Source organism: Excalfactoria chinensis, chromosome 2, assembly GCF_039878825.1.
Source record: "Excalfactoria chinensis isolate bCotChi1 chromosome 2, bCotChi1.hap2, whole genome shotgun sequence".
NCBI lineage: Eukaryota > Metazoa > Chordata > Aves > Galliformes > Phasianidae > Excalfactoria > Excalfactoria chinensis.
The window spans coordinates 57,785,739-57,809,312 of NC_092826.1; the positions used below are offsets into that span (position 1 = coordinate 57,785,739).

Genomic DNA, 23,574 nt, shown 5'->3' on the forward strand with positions numbered 1-23,574 from the left:
GCTTCCAGAAAATTCTGTAAACTTGTTAACAAACAAAACTTTCAACGTATCCCATCATTAAAACGTCTCTTTTCCTTTCTGCTTGTGCTTACCATGCAGTGAAGATGCTCCACTGACTGTTGAAAGAGGTATCTTCCTCTGCCTGTTTCCCTCCCTCATCCCATCCTGTCTCTCCATGCAGTGGCATTACTCATTTCAATCTGACAGCTCAACTTGCTTTGTGATGCCATTAACATGGCATAACATTAACCCTTCCCAATCAGTGTTTCTTAGTTATTGCTAAAGCTCTTTCACTTTAAATGTCCGCCACACTAAATGAAAGAAATGGAAAGCAGAAGAGTTGAAATCAAACTAATTATATTTAAATTCTAGATTAACAACAGGGAGTCCTCAAACAATGTATATAGATAATCAAGTTACGCTCTGCTGTTAAAATGAATCTGAGATATTAAACACATTGATACAGCTTTTGGCACTATCATACAGGTTTCGCACAGACAATAAGGCCTGACGTTGCTGTAGGTAAGCGCTTTGAAGGCAATGCCATTTCAGAATGAAGAGAGCAATACAGTCCAGCAACTCATGTCCACATAGTAGCCATGTTTACAAACATATCTGATTTCAGGGCACTGAGGGTTGCAAATAAACAGCATTCCATACTCCAAAGGGTGTCCATCTCATAATCCCTGAGGCTGTGGCTTTCCATACTGGTGGTGGGAAACAAAGAACTGGATTATGGATCGGCCCTCTACTTCAGCAGCTTTGTAGAATAGATTTGAATTGCATTGAAGCTCAGAAAAACCACACAGTCATGGAAAACAAAACAATTCTCTTGTCTGGTCAGCTACATTCATGAACCCTATTATCCTCTGGATAGAGTAACAATTCTTATAAAGATCTTGAGGGAACAAACACAAACTCTAGTTTTTAATCTCTGTTTATCCAGAACCTACACAATGACTTTATTCCTCTTTCACTTTTTCATGCCCTTGCATTTCTTGCAGGCATGCCTTTCCATAGTATGAATATAACTCATTCTCTTTTCCTCCTGCTATGTCATATTTAATGTCCTCTGCTTTATTACTCTTACTCCGTAAGTGCAGGAAATGCCTTGCTTAATCCCATCAATCCTTCCTCTTCCAGAACTCTAGAAATAACCTTTAAACATTTCAGAATCTTCTCTTTTCCAAGGAGAAGAAATGTAGCTTACTCAAAAAACCTATTATTCCTCCTATGTTTTGTCACACCCTGGATAAGGCAGGAATTTCCTCCTGCTGCTGCAGTGAGGGCCCTAAAATGAAAAGGGTTGTACTGCTGAATGGACATTTTTCATAGCTCCTCCTTCTGCTAATCTGATGTAATAGCTTCGTTATCATTTTCTGAGTCAAAGAATTGGTATGAGATTATGGAAGTCATTTTTATACTGTTGTACACAAAACTGAAGAGAGTAATTAGGCTGTTAAATGAATGCTAATTCAATCTTGGAAACAGAGCAGATTTCTGTCTCCCTTTGCCATGTCTCATAGGTTCCGTATGGGCTAATGCTGTCTGCTGGCACTCTCTGGGGGCAGCCCCTGTGTTCAGCTGGTGTGGCTTTGCTCCTGTCAGGACAACAACACCACAGATACCCATGTAGATGATAGAACAACATCAATACACAATTTGTGATACAACAAAAATTCACACTTTTTTTTTTTTCTAAAACTGAGGGCATACAGCCTGTTTTCTCTCTTGTTCCTGAGGACAGGATGGGGTGTTTGTTCATCAATTCTTTACAATGATTGCTTCAAGTCTAGCAAGGGAACATCATCACCTCCACCTCCTCCTTCTTTTCCTTCCTGCTTAAGCACCACTTCTGGGATCGTCATCACTCCTCTTTCGGCTGTCTGGGCAGCACCTCTTGGTGTGCTGTTCTTGTCCTTCTTTACCTTCGTGATCACTTCTGTGTAGGAGATCTCCTCGGTGAAAGGCTCAGTGGCCGTGAGCTCGGTGGCTATGTGCACACCAGCCTCCTGGCTCCCTTCCTGGCCCTCAGCTACTGTTCGCTCTTTGTTTTTTTTGTGGATCTTGAATGTCTCCTTCGTCGGGGCTGCCTGTGAGATGGTTTTCTTGATCCTTATCCCAGACTGTTTCAGTCTCTCTCCTGACTGCCTGATCCTCTCCCTCCTTTCAGGGGTCACGATTCTAGTTCGAAGCCTATTTACCTTCTTGCCAAAGTTTTGCCTCGTCTTTTGGATATTTTCCCTTGAAAATGCCTTTTTGATATCATCTATGCGCCTCATGCCTGATTTCTTGAACTGAGCTGCTTTGCCCTCCTCAATATAATATTCTTCATCAGAAGACAGATCATCAGGCGGGAGGAAATCATCCTCAAAAGTTTCACCAGCTGTATGCTCTTTGATAACAGTGAGAGATGAAGGACACTCGGTTTCCTCCTGTGAACGAAAGCACAGAGTCATCTTCCAGTAAGTCTGTTTTAAAAGGGTTGTGAGTGAAGCATTCTGTTTGTTGGCTTGTAGTAAATTACTGCTAACCAAAATACAACCTTGTAGCAAAATAAGGTAGGGTCATACCTCTCTTTAATCTTACAGGATACAAATAGTGGAAGAAGCCTTTGGCAAATTCTGTAAAAACATTGTACCTGATCAAAATTTTCTTTTCAGAGTGACTCTATCTAAAAATAACGAATGCATGGCCTCATATTTACTAGTCCCTAATGGTTTTCAGAGCAGATGTGTCCCATTCATAGAATCATTCTGCTTGGAAAGGACCAGTAAGATCATGTAGTCCAACCATCAGTGCATCCCCACCGTGCCCACTGCCCACGTCCCTCAGTGCCACATCCATACAGTTATTGAATACCTCCAGGGACAGTGATACCACCACCTCCCTGGGCAGCCTTTGCCACTGCCTGACAACTCTATGAGAAGTAATTATCCCTTATATCCAACCTGAACCTTCCCTGGCACAACTTGAGGCTACTCCCTTTCATCCTATTGCTGTTACCTGGGAAAATAAGCTAACTTCACCTCGCTAGCACCTCGTTTCAGGTAGTTGTACAGAGCGATAAGGTCATCCCTGAGCCTCCTCCAGACTGAACAATCCCAGCTCCCTCAGCTGCTCCTCATAAGACTTGTGCTCCAGAAGGTTCACAGCTTCATTGTCCTTCCTCATGGTTTTTGAAGCTGCTGTGCCTCTCTTAGTTCTCACCAATAAAAGTAAATATCCTATAGACAAAATAGGTGTGTCTTCTTGTGCCAGCTGTACCCTCCTGAAGAGAGGGCTGCAGCCCTTTATCACCATGAAGACAATTGCACACTCTTGACAAATCAGAGCTCAGTGAACATTTCTGATGCTGCCCAGAAAGGAAAGGACCCTAACAGTTTATGTGTGTTAGCTACACAAGAGGTCAAAGTCAGTGAGAAAACTGAATGTTATTCAGTAAACCCAATTCCACCCAATTCTCTCAGCACTTGTCCTGCTCCATCTGGGAACACACACAGGAGTAACTTTCAGCAAGTACCTCTGGTTTCCATGGTTGATTTGGTAAGTAATATGATATGCTGCCTGCTTGGAAGTGATGACTTAGCCCTGGGAACTGACGTAGCCCCTCCAGAGGAAGACCAGTAGAAGCTTAAAGCTAAAGATATGCATACAAATTTCCAAAATCTGTAACCAAACAATTTACCAGAAAATTGCTGAAGAATTAAAGATGTGGAAAACAAATAAAGAAACAAAAACAAAACCCCACAAATCTCGTGGAAATGAAAAAGATCCAATAATCCAGTTTATCTGAACAGGAGAATCTCTCAAGAGAACAGACCCATTTGGCCCCCAATACGAAGCCTGCTGTCTGTAAAGACTTCAGAGATGTGTGGCTCAGTGTCAGTGTCACTTCTTCCCATAGCTGCTGAGGGATACAGAGTGGAAAGTCCACAACTTGCTGGAGGTTCATGTGGCAGACATGGCCTCTCCTTCCCTACCAGCTCTGTCTATGTTTTTGCATGTCCTGAGCTCCCAGGAGGCGCAGCCCTCCAGATTCAGATGTACAACACCTACCAAAAGCTTCTGCAAGCTGTATCGCATTTGCAGTAACCATTTCAGCTGCTTCGTGAGGCTTGCCAGTGTCAGCTCTATCCTTGCTGCTATTGTCTTAATTCAGGAAGTAGAAACTGAACTGAACACTTTCTGCCCAAAACGGTAGTTGTCATTTTTCACGGTGACTTACTACTTATTAGAAAGTCATGTTTAATGTTATTGTACAGGCTAATAGCACTACGTAAAATAAAATGCATTAAGCTCTTTGGCAGATAGCTTTGGCTTCATTAAAAACCCTCCAGTATAACAGTTGTTAACGCTTACAAAAATTAGGGACAAATTGTGTTGCATTGATTACAGTGGAATGTTATTCAACTCATCTGTCAAAATCAGCAGGAACAAAACTACAATACTTTGCTAATAATCATCTGCATTAGCATGTGCAAATTAACATTAATTACATAAAGACTTCTATATATAAACATAATCCCTTCTTTTCTGAAAATGAACTACAACACAGCTGGAGAACAGTTCCTCAAAGTTTCTAAATTACAGCTCGCTCCTTCAGCTGAAATGGTAACAAAAATATTTCCATAATGACTGTTTGGAAATTTCAGTATGTACAGATATAAATACAATACGGTGAATGGGGAACGCTGTACTTATGAAGGACACTTGTTAAAAAGAGAGGACGGAGAGAGGGTATTTTGTCTGCAGTAGATGGGCTGTGTCTTCCTCCAGATGAAGAGTGAATGTGCCTGTACTTTTGGCCAGCTGTTTCCCCGAGCTCTGCAGCAATCAGCCTTGCAATCTGCTAGCTGAGGAAGAGTGCTTTAACTTTCATAGGTGTGTGCTGGAATTAAGACTTCCAAACAGTAACATCTGAGCTAAGGCCCTGTAGACTGGACACAGCAGCTGGATTAGCTGAGTAGCATTTCTCATATGCTGCGGATACTGAGAGTGAGCTTTGCCAAGGCTCTGATGTTCCCTTTTCCTTTGGTTTCTGCACACATCTTGCAAAATCAAATGTAGGAAGACTGCAAATTAGATTGAACGTGCATCTCTTCTCCAGATTTCTGGATAGAAGATGTTTACAAAGTGGAAAGTGTTAGTGAAACAGTACTGTATCTTAATGAGGTTTTGTAATAAAAATACAGTGACCAAGTAGCTATGGGAGAGGTTTCTCCTTGACTCTCTCCCACTCTATCCCTCAAGCACTATGCATACTCTGTACCCCTTATCAGTGGGGTAGGGGGAAGCCCTGAGCTTTAATTCACAGCTAGAAGGTTTTTGAAAGGTCTTAGTACAAGTCCTTCTGACAGGGCTTTTGCTGTGTATGCTTTTCACCATCCACCAAAAAATATAAAGGGATATAAGGGCATTAAAATGGATGTGACCAGTTCAGGCGCTTTACTCCCCTTCTCCCTTCTAGTCTATCACACTTATCCTGGGTTTCAAACAGATATTTCAAAACCCAAACTGAGTTTCTAGAGTGGGTATGAAGGAAAAAAATGGACATTGTCTTATAGGCTACAAACTCCATAAAATAAATAATAATAATAAAAAATAACTCCAAAAAATAAAATAAAATAGTTTTACGTACTCTTTTTAAAGAGCCTCAAAGTAGAATTCTAACAATTATAAAGAGAACCGTCATCAACACTCAACTGTTACTCAGTTTCAATTATAACTTTATCAGATATTTTTAAAATAGAAAGAAATAATAGCAGAGAATAGAATGACCAGGTAAAGAATTACGATAGTACCTTCAGTTAAACAAACAAAAGAAACGATCACACACACGCAAAATAACCCTAAAAAGTGCAAACATGTACATATGCATGTATAGAAAAATCAACATTCAGAATCCTAGAGAACCTATAGAACTCCCAGAGAGCTCCTAATAAACCCATTTACACCAAAAGTAGAGAAAAGAGACAGCAGAAACCTCATAAATTGCTGTCATTGTTGCACAATGGAAAGGTGATGGAAAGAGAACTCAGCCTTGGGATGTGTGACAGGCACGGTTATGGTATAGCTCCAGCACAGCTGGGTCTGATGGTCACTTGGCAATAAGGAGCCAGTGAACGGAGCAGCAAAATAGTGAAAGGCCAGCCCCTGCCTGGCCTGGAGATGCTGCAGTATCTATGACAACCTGAGATGCAAATGACTGGCAGTTTATTAGCAGGAAACTGTATCAAGAAAATGTATTAAAAAAATCCTGGAAATTTGCATGTTAAATGAATGAGTTGTTATTCAGACCAGTAGCCAAGGTAAATTGCTAAAACATCTCCTTGTAACCGCTCTCTAAATCAATAAGAAACCTGCTGATGAATAACCAATTACAAATCAATCTGTACTTTTATTCCTATTCTAACAGTTAAGAAGCGAAGCTTCGTACCATCTCGAGTGATCCCTTCATTTTTCCTGCAAATATGTCATTTCACAATCTCTGCCATCAAGGCAAAAATCTTAAAAAGGCATTGAAGGGATTTTATCAAGTAAAGGGAACAAACACTTCATCACGTAGGACTTTACAGCCAAGTGCTGTTGCTTGTATTTAGAATTACTTTTACATAATGAGAAAGCAGCCTAACCAGAACAAACAATCCCTCTCATTTCCTCTTCCGTGAAGCCTGATATGCATCCCTTTTCTTTAATTTCTGACAGAAATTCATTAATTTTGTCAGGACAGTAAAGAGACCCAGCTCATTCTCTCGTCATCTGAGCGCAGAAAGCTCCAGGCTATGTGTGCGTTGCTGCCCACTTATACTCCAGCATGTGGAGAAGCTCTTGGCTCCACGCCACCTCACGCTGCATAAATGGACTACTTGCAGCTCCTGAGGAAAATCAAAGCTTCACACACGCTTTGCTCTTATTTTATGGCTTTGGCCTAGAGAATAGTTCTGCAGAACAGTCAGCAGGTTTGCAATTTATCTGTACATACCAAATCTTTGTGGGTGGATGAGAAGGAGTGTTCACAAGGTGATGAGACAAAATATGTTTTGTAATGTTTTCATTCATTCTTCCCTGACGACAGGACTGTCTTGCAAGCTACAGCAGAGGGGCAGTGCTGTCAAGTACACAGAAACCCAGCCAATTCATCACAAGTTGCTGAACTCGTCTGCCCAAGCAACCATGTCTCCCCACAGATTAGCCTCTGAACTCCCTTTTCAACTCAGCGAAGGGAAGAGTTACTTATCAAGCAGAAACTGCATGGACAAGCTGATATCTGCAGTAAGTCAGACAAATCAGACTCCGTGAATTTCTCTCAATTCTCTCAAACGGAGTCTACAAGACAAGCATGCAAACATCTGCCTTCCTGATGTCCAACACCTGGCAGAAAGAATCCCTTTCCAAATTTGAAATTCCTGTTCATGGTTTCAGATATTCCTCACTTCTGGTCAGTGTTATTCCTGTACTAAAGGAATAATTGCAAGACCCAGCTCTTGTCAGCAGTGCTGAGAATTTCAGTCCTAACTGTTGTTAACGGGGTCAAGTCCGTTTATTCTTAGACTTCTTCAGGCATGAGGCCGATCACTGAAATAGATATGTTCTCAGTGGTCAGATACAACTTTATGTCTATACCTCTTTCCAGGCAGCTTCTAGGAGCATGGGGAAGAAGCAAGCAGGCTCATGATGTAGCTGCACACTCCTACTGGTTTGCTGGCCAAACCCACACAAAGCCCTGAACCACAGCATCTAGTGTGAATGTAAATTGAGATCTGCTGTTTCCACCACTCAACTTTAATAGGTGGAAAAAAAAAATCAGTGGCAGCCCTTAGGGGAATGACTGCCTGTTCCTTGTTAGGCACCTCACAGAGGAATGGGCCTGAAGGCCCTGCTTACACCATGTCAAGGGGTACGGAGACAGGTGTGCTGTGAGCACATGGTCCTGTGAAACAAGCAACCTTTCCCATTTTATGAACATGGAAATGGCCCAGCAGCTGCTTTGTCTTTCTTATTTTTTTTTCCTCTGTTCTCTTTCTTTGAGAACACATCCCTAGAACTACAGTGTTCCTTTAGCTGGTTGAGCATGGTTGATTTCTTCCCCTCAAAATCACAGGTAATTTACGATCTTCCTGGCTGCCCCCAGTGTTTCAGCACTAGCTCTGCTTTGCTGGCCTGGCTGTTTGCTGCACAGCATGGTGCAGCCCAGAGCTCTGACCTGAAAGGCTGAACCCCACACTGGAAACAAAGGACCCTTGCTACACTCTTTGACACAACTGCTGGGTTTTTCTTATTCTCTGTAATTTCAGCCAAGGCAATTACCTGTTCCAGCTGTAAAAATATTTATATATATAACACAAGACTAGAATAAAGGCCCTGTGTGTTGAGGCCTTGATGTTTAAGGCCTGTGCTTGGCAAGTGCAATTAGTCAACCCATGCTATCTCTTGTTCATTAAGCTTTAATGCTCCATTTTGATAGCAAGAGGTTATAGACAGAGGTCATCCCCTCGCCCTGTGGAGTCAAGCAGAAGACCAGAGTCTTATGTCTCCACAACTAAGAGTCCATCCCTGGTTTCTACTTATTCAGTTTGCAGCCACTTGACATCTTTTCGCCAGTGTTCTTTACTATACTCCTCATCCCTGTCCCAGCATATGCATAGAATCACTGAATGATTATGATTGCAAAGGACCGCTAAGATTATCTAGTCTGACCACCAATCCACCCCCGCCATGCCCACTGACCACATACCCTCAGTGCCACAACCACATGGATCCCAAGCACTCCCAGGTGCAGTGGCCCCACCACCTCCCTGTGTAGCCCATTCCACTGCCTCACCGCTCTTCTGGAGAAAAATTTGTTCCTAATATCCAACCTGAACCTCCCCTGATTCAACTTGAGGCCATTCCCTCTCATCCTAGTGCTGTGACCCTGTAGAAAAGGCTGACTCCCACCTCACCACAACCTCATTTCAGTTCACTGTAGAGAGCACTAAGGTCTCCCCTAAGCCTCCTTTTCTCTAGACTGATCAATCCCAGTTTCCTCAGCCGTATAAATGGCAACCAACCCTCAATCATCTTGTGAGCAATGAATATATCCTTTTATGTCCTTCCCAAACCATGGGGCCTACGAACACAAACTATCACTAAGGGCTTCTGCTAAGTACTGTTACTAACTGTGCGCACTTGAACTACCACTGCTCTAGCTCTAAAGATAGTTCGCTTTCTTTGCTATACTTTTTCTCTGGACTGACAGCTCATCATTTTGAGTGTACTTTATTAGCAGTTGCATTGTATTCTGTGCCAAAATCATTTATGAAAGTAGCATGCAGTTGACAACGATGTCTGAAAAGCAAACTCTCCTAGAATCCTTTCACAAACCACACTTCCCACAGCACAGTCCACTGCTATTCTTTTTCACTGCTGTTCTTTTTCTAGATGGTCTGCTAAGAGCTAAGATGTCAGATACAAAAGCAGGAGGAAGGATAAGCTCTGCCATGTTTCTGTAACACATAAAAATAATCACAAATGGGTTACCTACAACAATCTGTTCTTGGTGAGCTATTTAGACTCATGGCACTAATGGCTCTGTTCTGCACACAGCTGCCTCGAGCCACTCCTAAACCTTTCCTTCTCATGCCCAAATGACATCAGATGAATGGCAGTTGTTTCTTTTGTCTTTTTAAAATAGAAGCATTATATTCACTACCTTTTAAGCCATGCTGACCCTCAGGTTTTTCTCAGTATAGGCATAATTGAAACCGCGTGCTGACAGAGGGTGCTTTTATGTACCAGGTCCATCAAAGCCAATGTTTGCAGCCTCACCCCTTGAACTTGATACACCCCAACTGCATATGGAAGTGCTTCCACTTCAGATTTTCAGATTATTGTCCCCATTTCAAGTTCACCATTCTTAATGTCCATATAATCATGTAGCAAAAGGACAGAGGCCAGGAAAACCACTTCTATTTTAATTTCTTTATGTATAACATGAGTGTTCTACAGAAGGCTTCATCTGCTGGCCTCCCACCATGCCTGCAGTGGGGCAGTCCCCTCCAGGGATGCTGCTTTGAAGGCCAGCTGCTGTAATGTGGGTTTCCTGGTGGCTGCACATTCACATTTGGAGAGGAACTTGTAGAACATGAGAGAAAGCAAATGAAGCAAGTTCATTCAGGATTAAAATTATTCAGAAATTAGGTATTTCTGAATAGTTTAGTCAGAATGAATCAAATTATGAGGTGCTCTTTGACTGCAGAGAAATGGCAGCTCTCACAGCTGGTTATTCAGAATAACCCGAGCAGAGGTAAACAGAGACCTGTACGACCTATAATGTACTCTCTGTATCTTGTTCTACTCTGAAGGCAGCTGGCATGCTGGAGTCAAAGACATCTCTAGAAAGTCTGACGTAACCCGGCAGTTTTAGTGGTGCCATCAATGTGGACAGGAAAGCTGCCGGCTGAAAAATCTTTTCCTCAACTGCATGGCCTTTTAAAAACAAATACTCACTTTCCCCCAGTCATTAGCCTCACAGATGATCATTTCATTTCTTTTTAATGTGAAGATAGTTGCCAAATCTTTTCATCGTGTCTGAGGTCTCTTGGGACAATCTCCTCCAGCCAAAGATCCTTTGCAAACCTGCCTGCTCCTTCCATCAATGATGTGATCAAAGCCATCCACTTGAAAGAAAATCTTTAGGATTTAATTGGTGCTTCCTTTTTCCTCATAGGCCGATGATCTGGCAGAAGTTAAAACTAAAACCCACAGGAGCATTCCACTGTGGTTACACATGGGTCACTGGCTCCACCACAGTGTCCCAAATGGCTCATCAAAAAAAAAAGTCACTACAGAAGAGCTGTCACTCACAACCACCAAGTAAACAACTTGGTTCCATCTATTTGTGAAATATAGAGAATGGAGTGGTGCCCCACACTGACTCACCAGCTATTAGCAGACTTCCCCTCATGGTAGCCAAGCTTCAGTCATTCAGGTCTTGGCAATCCAACAGTGTGCTTACACTGGTGTAAATCAACAGTGTGAAAATGACTATGCTTGTGTCAAAGAGGCTTTCAGGAGTGTGCTAGGCATTAAAACTCCATCACACTCTTGAATATCTTGCTTTTGTGGAGCAAAACAGTCCTCCTCCTCCAGGAAGGTGTTAAATGTCAGACTGCGAGGGCAGCAGCATACAGTGCTCCACTGCTGTGCACGAGGGAAAAGCTTTCTTCAATACACGTTATGAAAGGGACGAAAGTTACAGAGGAAGTAATTCATGTGCTCTCAACCAGTCCTTAACTACAACAGCAGCAGAAAACTAGAATGAGAGAAATCCTAAATACTGTTTGCATTCCTGAAAAGCTCCAATTGAGGGTTAAATGTTTGCAACACGGTGTAGGTTGTTCTTGTCCAGCAAAATGAGCAAAGAGTCCAGAGACTCTATTGAAGGTGATTATAACAGAAAGTGTGCATGGTGAGAGCTGCCTTTGATGTGAAAGGTCTAAGAATAGCAACAGCTGTTCTTTACAGCTATGTGTAAGTCTATTTCCATAACATTTTACTATACTTAAAGAATTAGTGACAACGTGGGTCTTTCAGGGGTAAAAATTGCATTATGTCATGAATTCTGTTTTAAGGACAAACATTTTCAAAGCATCAACTTTACTGCAATAATTATGGTAAAGGGCCATTGATGAAATGGCACTCTGCCATTAACCTGGGAAGTCAGAGATATTTATTATCTTTAGATGAGAAGTGATATGCAAGTAAAAGTGCCTGTTTGCTATTCCATCACGATGGTGCAGCTTGCAATAATTGTAATAATTGGCTGAATTCTCCTGTGCAACCACAGTAAGTAATTCAGTCAGAAAAGCTGGGAGGCACAATTTGGCTGCATATGTTACTAACATAACATTAAAGAAGTAACATTTCCTACCTTCAGCTTTACTTTTTTTTTTTTTAAAAAAAAATGCTATTTTTTTCCAGGACTGGAAAATAAAGTAGTTAAGAAAGCTGGACTATGCGTAAGAATTTGTCAGCTATATATGCTGGTGAATATAATCTCTGAAACAAAAGGACCCACTCATGCAAATAATGTTATTTATGAACAAATAGTTAGAAAATTGGGGTCCAAGACAAGGCATTGGGGAGCACATCATGTTACTCACAAGGGCTGACATTCTCAAGACTGCCTAATGATGAATACAACTTGTTTTGGAAGTAGTTTTGGGGATTCACGGGTATGAAGGAGAAACTGTGCTTCTGGCAAAAGACGGAACATTTGCACTTTCTGACTTGAGGAATTGGGAAGTTTCAGCAGATGAAGGATCAGGACATTAAACAAATGAGTTTCACAGCACTTGCTGGCCAGTGACAGATCCCATAAACTGCCTGCATTAAAGAGCTCTCTGTATGGGTGTCAGCAAAAGCCTGCAATTTCATGAGACTCCTCCTCAAATACAGTCATTTGTAAGAACAAAGAGCATCCTGAAATGAGGAATGATGAAAGAGGGTATAATTCACTCACCAAACATGATTGGAAGAGCCGTGCTGTGGGAAAGCATTGCCAAGGATAGCATGCAAGGGACTACTTGCTGCAAGGAAGACTTTGTGGTTCTGAGTTTATGCACACACTGCTGCAGACTGAGACAATGAAGAACGTCTCCAAGCAAAAGCTTGGGTTACACTGCACAGTTAAATAGACCATATGTTTTAAAGTTAATGTTAAAAGGAAGACACTGTCCCAGAGAGCTTACAAACAATTTGCTATTTGGACTTCTACCTAATATGGTGAAAAAAATATGAGAGATGAATGTCAGGCATGGTTTGTATGACAAGATTTACAGGGCCTGCCTCATATTACCTTTCAGAGAGGCAACAAATAGTCCTTGCTGATCTGCAGTTAATCTTACACTACTGGCTCTGAAACCCACCAACACTAATAATAGACTGCACGCACTGCCTCCCATGGGCTCTGCTGAAAGGCATGGAGAAGAGGAGCTGAATGTTGAAGAAAGCATAAAACCACCCTCCTGGTAGACAGGCCTCACCTTCTGGTTCACCGTGTGATGCCTACCCACAGCTACCAAGGAGGTGGCACAAAGACAGCACAGCAATGGTTATGACAGACAGGTTATGGTTACCTGATAAATCACAACCCGGAATTTGTTTTTCCTCAGCATCTCCTCTTGCTTTGTCTGCACCTTCCGCACATTGGCGCTCTGCCTTTCCACCCGCGCACGCACTTCCTTCATGGTGGAGCTGACCTTGTGGGTTTTCTCCAGCAGCTTGTTCACCGTGTAGCCAGTGTTGCCGTGAGCCTGGGCAAGCTTTAAGATATCGATCTGTATGGTCTTGATGGCATTTTCCATTTCCCTGTGCTTCTCCTCTATTCTCTTTTGGCTTGCTTGCACGCTGTCCACGATGTTGGCCACTTTGTCCAGGACTGTCACGATGGTATATGCTGCGTCCTGCTCTTCCTCATCCTCGGTGACACTTGACAGACGGTTTTGGTGGAGTCTGTCGGCCTCCAGAGTGATCTCCCGGCGCTCCATTTTGCCTCTCTTTGGCAGAAGCCTTTTGTCCAAATGCCCTGCAACCACTACTGCAAGCAGCCGGTGTGACAGGCAGCCTCGGCCATGCTGAAGGGCGGGAGTGGAACGCCGCTCCCGGAGGTGGGTCAGATACTTCTGCACACCAAATGTCCACACACGATGGCTCAGATGCTTTCAGCAACATGAAACCTCTAAAATTAGGAAGCAATGTCTGGAAAGGAGCACACGTTTAAAGGGTCACGCTTCTGTGCTGATGAAGTTATTAGTGTTAATCCAGGGAAGTTAAGTAACTTACCAACTAAGCAGGCGAGCAAACTCGCATATTTTAAACAATCTACTGTTGTTTTCGTGTTCCTGAAGCGCTTGCACTGATGGAATTCAAACAGCACTCAGGAAAATGAGCACTGGCTGTTTTTTTGGAGCAAAACAAACTTCAGCTCTTCAGCTGGCTGCGATTGCCACGTGAGGTAACAAATAAACACACTAAACCAGAGGCAATATAGTGAAAACGCTGTATTGTGACATGCTTTTCCAGTTCAAAATGTTGAAAGCATTGTTGTTGTTGTTGTTGTTTTTCTAATTGAACAAATTATTAAATCCTACATGCAAAATTCTGAAAGCCTAAACTACATGTTAAAACAGCTGAACACGTCCTATTCACACGTTATCTCTGGATCTCTCGAACAACAACTAACAGTCTATTAATATAACTATGACCAGCAGACTAATTTGGATGGACTTTCTTAGCTCTTGAAAATACTCTATACAAGAGCGCTAGTAATTCATTCGCTTTTATTTGTTTTTTTGTTTTTTTTTTTTTTGTTTTTTTTAATCATTATTTATTTGAATCACAAACACTATACAATCTGCATCGTAGGTGTTAAAACATGTATTTTCTTTAAAAAGAGTTTCAGAAGTATTAAAACAGCTTCGAGAGTGGTAAAGTAGGCTTTATTCCAATTATTCGTGTCCCAATTATTCAACACCAATCTTTACAACCCCTAAATCTACCAAGACCTACTTCTTTTGGACCTGTGCCATCTGCTCTACCAGGCAACTCCCCATATTAAGAAATTCATTAATTTCGCCCTTTAAAAATAAATCGCCGGAATCATTAATGAAGATGGCAGTGCTTTGACCCAGCCCACACGTTTCATAAATATGTTACAACTACACACAGCACACAGCTTCACAGTTCATGCGATAGGCAGTGTCTAAAAAATCAGTTACTAACTTCCAAAAACATTTAAATATCTACGGTATTTAAACACAGTGTTTTCTAGTTTCTCATAAGAAAAGTAAGCTGTAAACATTTTTACCTTTAGTTCATGCCTTGTTTGCTAGGGAATGTGGACTTTTCGTTGTTTGTTTTTGTTTTTTGTTCCCTTTTAAATCTACAACCATTGGTGGAATAAATCTGTGTTCCCAAAAATATTACATTCCATGAATAAAGCACAAGTCTATTATATAACCATGTGATACAGATACAGAAAATGAACTACTGTATTCAAAAACAGAAAAGCAAAGGTACTAAAACAGTCCATAGCTGTTAGAGCTGATGCTTTCAGAATACAGACCAACATCGTTACACTAAAAATGTTCAAAAATAAGGCCTCTGAAATAAATATTTCCATTCTTTAAAAAAAGATATAATAAAAATGTACATCACATGGTCAATGTAGGTATAAAAATCACTAAGTTAAACCATTCTGGATGATGTATCTGAAGTAAAATGGCCTAGGTTTTGCTTCTGCCGACGTCCTCTATTGTTTTTGGGGCATTTTCTGTTAAAAAAAAAAAAAAAAGAGAAAGAAAGAAAAAAGGACAAATGCTTTAATATATACCATCTAAATTTAAACCTAGCAAAACTGAATTGATTTAACAACAGCAAAGGAACTGTGCTGGCTGAGTGGACACTCCTGCCAGTGTTTGGTACCTGGCTGATGGTTGGGGATCTACGTGGGACACTTGGTCACTCAGAAGAGAGTTCAGCTTAACTTGAGAACCAAACCAGCAAGGTGCTATGCCCTTCAAGCTTAATCAACAAATGCATGTATTATGGTGAATAGCTGTATTGGCTTTAATTTTTATAACTTCATACTTAAAATCCAGGGGGTGTTAAGACTGGATCAGTCGGCCCTAGCAGTGCCAGACCTCCAGGTGCTCTGCTGCTTGCTGGAACTCCCCAGGTAGATGCCACCTCTCATCCCTTTCCTGGGGATGGATACACATCTAAGAAAGCATTCATAAAAAAGCCAGCAGTTCTGATCAAGAAGGGATTTAGCTCAGTAGAGAGCGGGCAATGCAAGATATAACAGTATTTAGAGTTGAACTGCAGGAAAACAGCAATGTGTCAACCTCTCTGATTTCAGTCTGGGGAAAGGGGGGATTGGGGAACCATATCTTCTATAAGATAACATCAAAGCTTGAATAACTTCGTGAAGGTCTAACACAATAGCTGATCTTCTGAATATGTTTCAAGGCTGATCTCCTCTCATGGGTAGCTGTTCTGGGGACTCAGAGAGGATGCAGATGCTTTGCAAATTGAAATGAATGTGTATTTTGTGACAAAAACAGTAACAGGTATCTTTTACATGAGTATTTGAGAGTATTGTTAATGCACATAAAAATCCAAAGAGGAAAAGACTTAAATACAGAAAAAGTATAAAAGTACAATGTGTAATTTTTCACTGCTTTGGCATTTACCCACCTTGTTATGCACATGACAATTGCAACTATAATGGCAATCTGTACGGCTCCAATTATTGCTGCAATAAGGACATGCGTAAGCTTTTGTCTACTTGGGACAACATAAAGAATACTAAAGTCTGTCTTTTCACAGTGCTGCCCAGTATATCCTGATTCACACCTGAAAAAGAAAAGGAACATTAAATGGAATATGTATTTTGACAGCAGTCCAGTCATTTTGTGGATGAAAGACGGAGTCCAAAACGTGGGATGAAAAAGCCCAGTACTCACAGCAGTGACAACAAGAGAGAAACACCCTCATCAGTGCTATCACTGCTGCTGCAGCAGCTCAGGACAAATAACCTTTTGAAGCCTAAAATGAAATGTAGAGAGCACACGCACACAAAAGAGCTGAGATTCTGCCTGTTCTGCAAGTGAGTGAAGAGGTTTGGATAGTTGCTGAGAAGGAGATGGGGAGAAGGTGGAGGTGTGGTAGTGCCTGGGTTGGAGAAAGCTTTGGATTTCTGGGACAAGAGGAGAGGCACAAAAGGTAGTCTCTTTTGTCCTGGATGGTGAAGGACCTAGTTTGGCAAAAGAAGTATGTGGGGTGGTTGTTAAGTTGGGGCAATTTTTAGGAAGAATAAAGCAACTAGATGAAACAACTAAACAGACTAGATGAGACACAAATCAGTACGCTCAAGGAACTCGGCAGCAATGCCGATATGAGAGCATGGAGTACAGAGAAGGAAGAAAAAACTTGAAAAAACAGGGAAAAAGGAAAATGCCTTTTCAAGCCGCAGCTTACTGATGTGGAATCCTGCACAAACTATTGGACAAGGGCAGCTTCAAGACCCTGCCTGCCATGTCTCCATACTACAGACTTTTCCAATTTCAATCTTCACTACCAACGTCCTACCCTGAACCACCAGGAATTTCAGGGTAAATGTGCTTCACAGAGGTCAGGTCCTCTGCCTTGCTGACTATGCAGAGAAGTCAAGGAGACTCATGGCTGGCAGCTCACCCAGATGACTCGCACAATCCCGTGGGGGAAACTAAGCTCCCTTGCAGGACACAAATGGAAGAAAACCTGATAACCCATGACTATTTATGTGAGACTTTGTGGAAGAAGCCATGAAAGTTGACCAGAGGTGGGGGGATGAATAGCAGCAGAGAAGAGAAGCAGCTGCCCTAAATGCTTTCTTGCCTGAGCAAACCAACAGCTAGCTCAGTGAGAAACTCAGCAGAGGCTGCTCCCAATCAGTGATGCATGTGTGCTGTGACAGTGAGTTCTGCCAACAGTGAAGGTGGCAGTGACAGTGTGCCCAGGAGCACCTCATGCTGCAAGAGGAGAGAGGCTGAAGCTCAAAACAGAAAGGAAAAATCTACCCCAGCTATCCCAGGAAGTGCTGGAGCCTGCAGAAACAAGGGCTACCACACACACATCCCTAAGTGAGGGATCTTAATTCCTGCTCCTCTTGTCAGTGTTGGTGGGAGAACTCCTGAAAACCCTCAGCCTTCAGGCTGAAGTACGAATCCATGAGTGCTTGTTTTAAAGGATAGCTAACAAGCACAGAAGTAACAGGTTCCTTGTACAGCTATCCTTAAAAACCAACTGATGTGAGCACTTCATTTAGAATAACTGAATGATACAATTGGCCTCCATCTCTACGGTAGAAAGCTGGAGAAATTCTGCCACATGCACAAAACCACTCCTTTTCTAAACTGAATACAACACAGACTTGGACTCATGCATACAAAAGCTCTGTGCTAGGGTTAGGTGTTAATTCTGTTTGGAGGAACAAAATTATTATTTCCTAGACCCTCCTTAAGGCTGTTGATGTTGTCTATCTGGACTTCAGTAAAGTTTTTGACACTGTCCCCCACAGTATTCTCATGGAGAAGCTGACTGCCGATGGTTTGGATGGGCATATGCCCTGCTGGGTGAAACACTGGCTGGATGGCCAGCCCAAAGAGTTGTGGTCAATGGAGTTAAATCCAGTTGGCAGCCGGTCATGATACCCCAGGGCTCAGTACTGGGGCTTCCATTTAACATCTTCATTGATGATCTTGATGAGGAGATTGAGTGCACCCTCAGTAAGTTTGCAGATGACACCAAGTTGGGAGGGAGTGTTGATCTGCTGGAGGGTAGAAAGGCACTACAGAGGGACCCTGATAGACTGGATCTTTGAGCCAAGGTTAATGACATGAGTTTCAGTAGGGCCAGGTGTCAGGTGCTGTATTTTGGTCATGACAACCCCAGGCAATCCTACAGGCTTGGGGAGGAGTGGCTGGAAAGCTGCCTGATGGAAAGGGACCTTGGTGTGCTGATGGACAGTTGGCTGAATATGAGCCAGCAGTGTGCCCAGGTAGCCAAGGAGGCCAATGGCATCCTGGCTTGTAATAGGAATGATGTGGTGAGCAAGACTAGGGAAATAATCCTGCCCCGGAACTTGGCATTGGTGAGGCCTCACCTTGAGTACTGTGTTCAGTTTTGGGCACCTCAGTATAGAAAGGACACTGAGGTGCTGGACCAGGTCCAGAGAAGGGCAACAAGTCTTCTGAAGGGCTTGGAATATATGCCCTGTGAGGAGAGACTGAAGGAGCTGGGGCTGTTTAGTCTGGGGAGAAGGAGGCTGAGGGGAGACCTTATTGCTCTCTTCCAGTATCTGAAAGGTGCTTACAGTGAGAGCAGGGCAGGTCTCTTTTCTTTTGTGACAGGACGATGGGAAATGGCCTCAAGTTGTGTCAGAGGAGGTTTAGGTTGGATATCTGTTGTTTGAGTCACCATCCCTGGATGTGTTTAAAAACCATTTGGATGTGGTGCTCAGGGACATGATTTAGCAGAGGGGTGTTAGGGTAGTATGGTTGGGTTGTGGTTGGACCCAATGATCTTTAAGGTCTTTTCCAATCTGAGAATTCTATGATTCTGTGATTCCTGCAACTGCTTAGGTGACTCATAAACTCCCTTTTCATGCAGAGATAACTGCTGGGGTTTTCATGTTTGTTTCTCCAACCATGAGCAGCTGTGTAAGATACTTATGTTCAGACATGAAATAAGTTCCAGTAAGAGCAGAGCTAATAAAGAAAAGCCTCAGCATACTGTGAGTAAGCTTGGTAATGGCTAAGGATTGAAAAAGAATTGGGAGAAATGTGATAGCATAAAAGAAGGAAGAGGAGACGGAATACTGCTGAACATGCAAAAAGAGACAAGAAGAAAGTGGTCACCTTGCAAGTGAAGAGGACTGAATTCTTCTTTGTGACTTTGCTTTTATTTTTGTTAAAGAAGATAACAACAGCAGAAGTATGATCAATGTGAGAACTGCTTTACAGCATGAGGCAAAACAAAGCAAAGAAAGCACAAGTAATTCATAAACATTTCCTCTGAAACACTGAAGTGGCAGGAAATTATTTCTGAGAAATACTGAATGGAGATTTAGGACTATTGAATTCCTGCAAAGCAGAAGTGTTTGTGTTAAGAACTCTGTTGGTAGTGTGAGTGAAGTAGCAGGAAATAGTTTAAGCTGCCTGGTAAATGGGCAGAACAAATTTTAAGGCATTCTGCTGCACTAATATAAAGCACAATAAACATAGGTCAGCAAGAATTCATCAGACTGCTGATCAGTCAATTAATGGAGTTCGCGAAATGAAGATCAGATTTATCTGCAGGGGATGAACTGAGCCTTCCTGATGCAGCCTGCCACATGGGCACAACCGCACTGTATTAAGGAGGTGGCAGGAGGCAGATGTGCAGTTGTGCAAAGGCTACTAAACTGAATATTGTGCAATTTACTACTACAAAGCCTTCCTCCAGTCTACCTGATGGCAGTTCTGGAGGTCTGCTGTACAGTGAGCATGGAGATTCATTGTCCTTGGAGAAAGCATGAGTCAAATTTGCTCTGAATAGGTATTTTAGGCAATTTTGTAGGTCATCTGGTACATATCACACACCACTCTTTGGAAATGAGGACCGGGAGTATTTAAATAGCCAAGCAAGTCCAAAGGACATTTGGTGCTTCAGGCCGAAAACTGACAGTCAGAAATTCTTGACTGGAACCCTGCGAGGTTTGTTGTGCTGTGCCAAGTGCTGAGACTATTTCAGCTTAAATATTCAACCATTTAAATAAATAACTGAAGGTAGTAATACTAAATGTAATTATAAAGTAGAATTTAGAGAGGCAGAACATTAATTAAAAGCATTAAGACATTAATTATCTGTACTTTCTATTAACAATAAATATTTAAACGACTGAATCATAATTGAATTATAAATAAATAAATGACTATTTATAATAGTGCTAACCAGAATAAAATTCTGAGAAATTAATGAAGTCAGTTCATTCAGAATGGTTTCTTTGAAACACTGTTAACTTGAATATTTTGCAGATAAATCCATAATAAACTGTAATAAACACAGCTCTGGATCAAAAGGACACTGTACTCAAATACTGCTGCACTGTGCCCACCAAGAGAGTGTTGGGGACGCAACCAGATTCCCAAGAGACACCGAAGCATTTTATCCTCTCTTGGTTCTGGCCAAAGAAAAGAGAAAAACCAATACAAACCTATCAGAGAGTTGAAAATAAGGAAGTGTGTCAGGTGGGTAAAGGAATACAAGCTTTCAGTTGGTTAAGCCAATGACTGTATTGGCTCTTCTTTTAGGGCTTCCTGCTCTCTGGTGAGCCTGGAAAACCTTAGATGTTGGCAGTGGTGAAACATCTCACTTGATAAAGATCAAGGGAGAAAGTATAGGACCTAATGGATTTATAGCTGAAGTTTCCAAAGCTAAGGATAAACAGCAAAAAGTAACAGCATCTTCAGCCACAGTATTCTGGAAGTACAAATTTGCAAGATAAAACTCAGGAGTGGAAACTCCAAATAAGTAAAGCACTGCATCTTATTAAGATGTAGCTGTTTTCTGAAACATGTTTTTAAGTGATTTCTTAATTTTTAAAGAGAACAAGACTGAGGATTTGGTGACATTTAGAGAAGAAAAAAGCACTTGATAGCTAAAAATTCACATTTCTTGGGTAACAGTAGCTTAATACTGAGCTGTTAAGTAATGCTGTGGACAAAACATGTGAGATAAAGAATGTTCTGCAATTTATGCTCTCTAAATAAAACATATTATTGTGAAGTAGGCAATAAATATTAAAAATAACATTGATACTCCAGAGAATTTATGCCAAGAGTAGTAAGATGTATAGATAGCACAAGAACAGATTTAGAGGTCAATAGGGCAATTGCAGTCAGACAGAAAAACCATGCAAGGAACAGTGGTTTCTAGGTTTTGCTTTTCTCTTGACAAGATCTAGCAGCTGAAAATAAGGAGCCAACACAAAGGCCAGAGTCTTCAGAGGGATTCAGCTTCTGAACCACCTTGCACCTGAGCCCCTCCTCTGAACATTGGCTTCTGCATGACCACTGCAGCTGTGTGCTGCCCACAGCCCAGGCATGTGGCTTCTGTGCCACTGCTTAAATAACTGCAAACGGGTACATACTGTAATTATGGCTAGGGAACATTCTGATTAAGCCTTATGGCAATTTCAAGCATATTTTGGAGGCGTTCAGGACTTACCGGCAGGAAGCCTTCTGAGTGGAATAAATGAATTCACATTTTCCATGTATACAGTAGCCATTAAAGCTTTCTGAACAAGGTATGTGGTTTCCGATGTAAATGTCTTCTCTTTGATCACTGGCATCTTAAAAATAAAAAAGAGAAAAGAAAATAAGATACATAAAAAATTATAAATGCTGTGTTGCATTTATAAAAAAATCTCAAGCAAGAATAACTGAGAAATGCCCTTAAAAACTGATGGTGAGTAAAGAAATGCAGAACAGTGAAGCAAAGGCTTCAGGGTGAAGTTTCAGAAACACCTGCTGTTATTTGGTAGGATGCGTCACACTGAAAAATGATCCTCAGAGAGATCCTAACATTCTTCTTACATCAGGGTTTCTTGAAAGGAGAAAAGTGTTTTTGATAGAAACAACCAAGTGAGGGAAGATCAGAAGTTTTGTCAGTGTCATTGTAGCACAGAGCTGACATGTAGGCACGTAAAGCCCACTCCCATGTCTAAACAGGAGACCTGATGGGTTGGGAAGAAGCTGAAGCATATTTTATGCTTACTGGGTAGAAAATTCTGTTCTGACTGGTATCACCAATCATTACAGCTGAAATCAAACACATTACAACAGCTGTCTTCCTACAGAAATTCCTTTTCAAAGTAGGAACCTCAAAATACCACAATGAGCTTAAAATACCAATTCCTTTGGAAAGTGTAATGATTCTGGCTGAAATGGAGTTAACTCTTTCATCACCACAGCCCCTTTGGTTCTGGGTTTTGAATTTATTGTTGAAATAGTGTTGATAACAGGCCAGTGTTGGCTGTTGCTGAAGGAAGCTTGCAGAGCCAACAGGCTTTCTCTTTGTCCTACTCTTTGTCCATTCCCCTTGATCAACCTGGGGGTGTTCAAGAGCCTTGGAAGGGACAGGACAACTGTCCCAAAGTGTACAAAAGGATATTCTGTACCATACAATTTCATATTCAGCAGTATTACTATGGGTTTTGCTCTTCCTTCCCAAGGTGTTAGTTGTTCAGAGACTGGTGGCACTGGTCAGCTTGTGGGAGATTGTGAATGATGGCCTTTGTATCACTTGCTTGATTCTTTTTTTCTCCTTCTTTTATTAAACTGAATTTACCTTGAGCAATGTTTTGTTTTTTTTTTTTTTTCCCACACTTTTGCTCTTCCAATTCTCTCTCCTATCCTCCTGAGGGAAAAGAGTAGGTGAATGAGCACCTGGTGGGTGCTTAGCTGCTTGCTAAAGCAGCCCAGCAGAGGAAGGCAGTCCTCTTCTGCCCCAAGACCTTCTGCATCTGTCACTAACAAAAGCTGCATACATTTTATACCATTTCCCCCAAAAAATTGTTCTGTAGAGAAGTTTTAAATACAAAAGTTGGTCTTTAGTAATGAACTTCTCTAAAGTGCAGGATCAAAAGATGTGGTTGTAATTGTAGAATTATGTTCATTTCCAGGCAGTAGACTAAAGCTTCACAAATATAAGATTGCAATGAACTGCAGGTGCAAAGCAAAACAGACTGTGAAGAACTCTTTCACACAATCACTGATATTTATAATAACACCAAAAAGAAAGAAAATGCATTCATACACGGAGAAAAAAAAAGAAAGAAAGGCATGCTGCTGTTTCAGGTTTCCCTTGAACATTTTCTGGAATATTAAGGAAAAAAATATCTAAACATCAGAGGTTTCAGAAGCATCTGTGTTCCCTAGTAAGGAAGCCTATTGGTTCAGGCTGTTCTTCAACGGTACAGAAGACTTGAAACAAGTGAAAGACATT

General features: G+C 41.6%; 2 protein-coding genes across 2 annotated transcripts in view; both read right to left on the reverse strand.

Annotated features, from left to right (window-relative positions):
- Positions 1–340: 340 nt before the first annotated feature.
- Positions 341–14,192, reverse strand: CAVIN4 (caveolae associated protein 4). The gene is made up of 2 exons (XM_072329733.1): positions 13,122–14,192; positions 341–2,435 (listed from the first exon to the last, which is right to left on the reverse strand). Exons 1-2 carry the CDS (start codon positions 13,530–13,532, stop codon positions 1,773–1,775), a joined length of 1,074 nt encoding a protein of 357 aa, XP_072185834.1. The 5' UTR covers positions 13,533–14,192; the 3' UTR covers positions 341–1,772.
- A 139-nt stretch (positions 14,193–14,331) lies between these two features.
- The window catches only part of TMEFF1 (transmembrane protein with EGF like and two follistatin like domains 1), a 115,180-nt gene continuing 105,937 nt past the window's right edge, over positions 14,332–23,574 (reverse strand). Inside the window, exons 8-10 of the mRNA XM_072329732.1 lie at positions 21,796–21,919; positions 16,243–16,401; positions 14,332–15,316 (exon numbers count right to left, since the gene is read on the reverse strand). Coding sequence (XP_072185833.1) covers positions 15,232–15,316; positions 16,243–16,401; positions 21,796–21,919 — 368 coding nt within the window. The 3' untranslated portion in view covers positions 14,332–15,231. The remainder of the gene's footprint in view (positions 15,317–16,242; positions 16,402–21,795; positions 21,920–23,574) is intronic.

What these genes read in the sequence shown, in the direction of transcription:
- CAVIN4 (XM_072329733.1), bottom strand. Translation starts at nt 13,532, where the DNA reads ATGGAGCGCCGGGAGATCACTCTGGAGGCCGACAGACTCCACCAAAAC. An exon ending in TCCGGGTTGTGATTTATCAG is followed by an intron (nt 2,436 to 13,121) that starts GTAACCATAACC and finishes TTTCGTTCACAG; the next exon opens with GAGGAAACCGAGTGTCCTTC.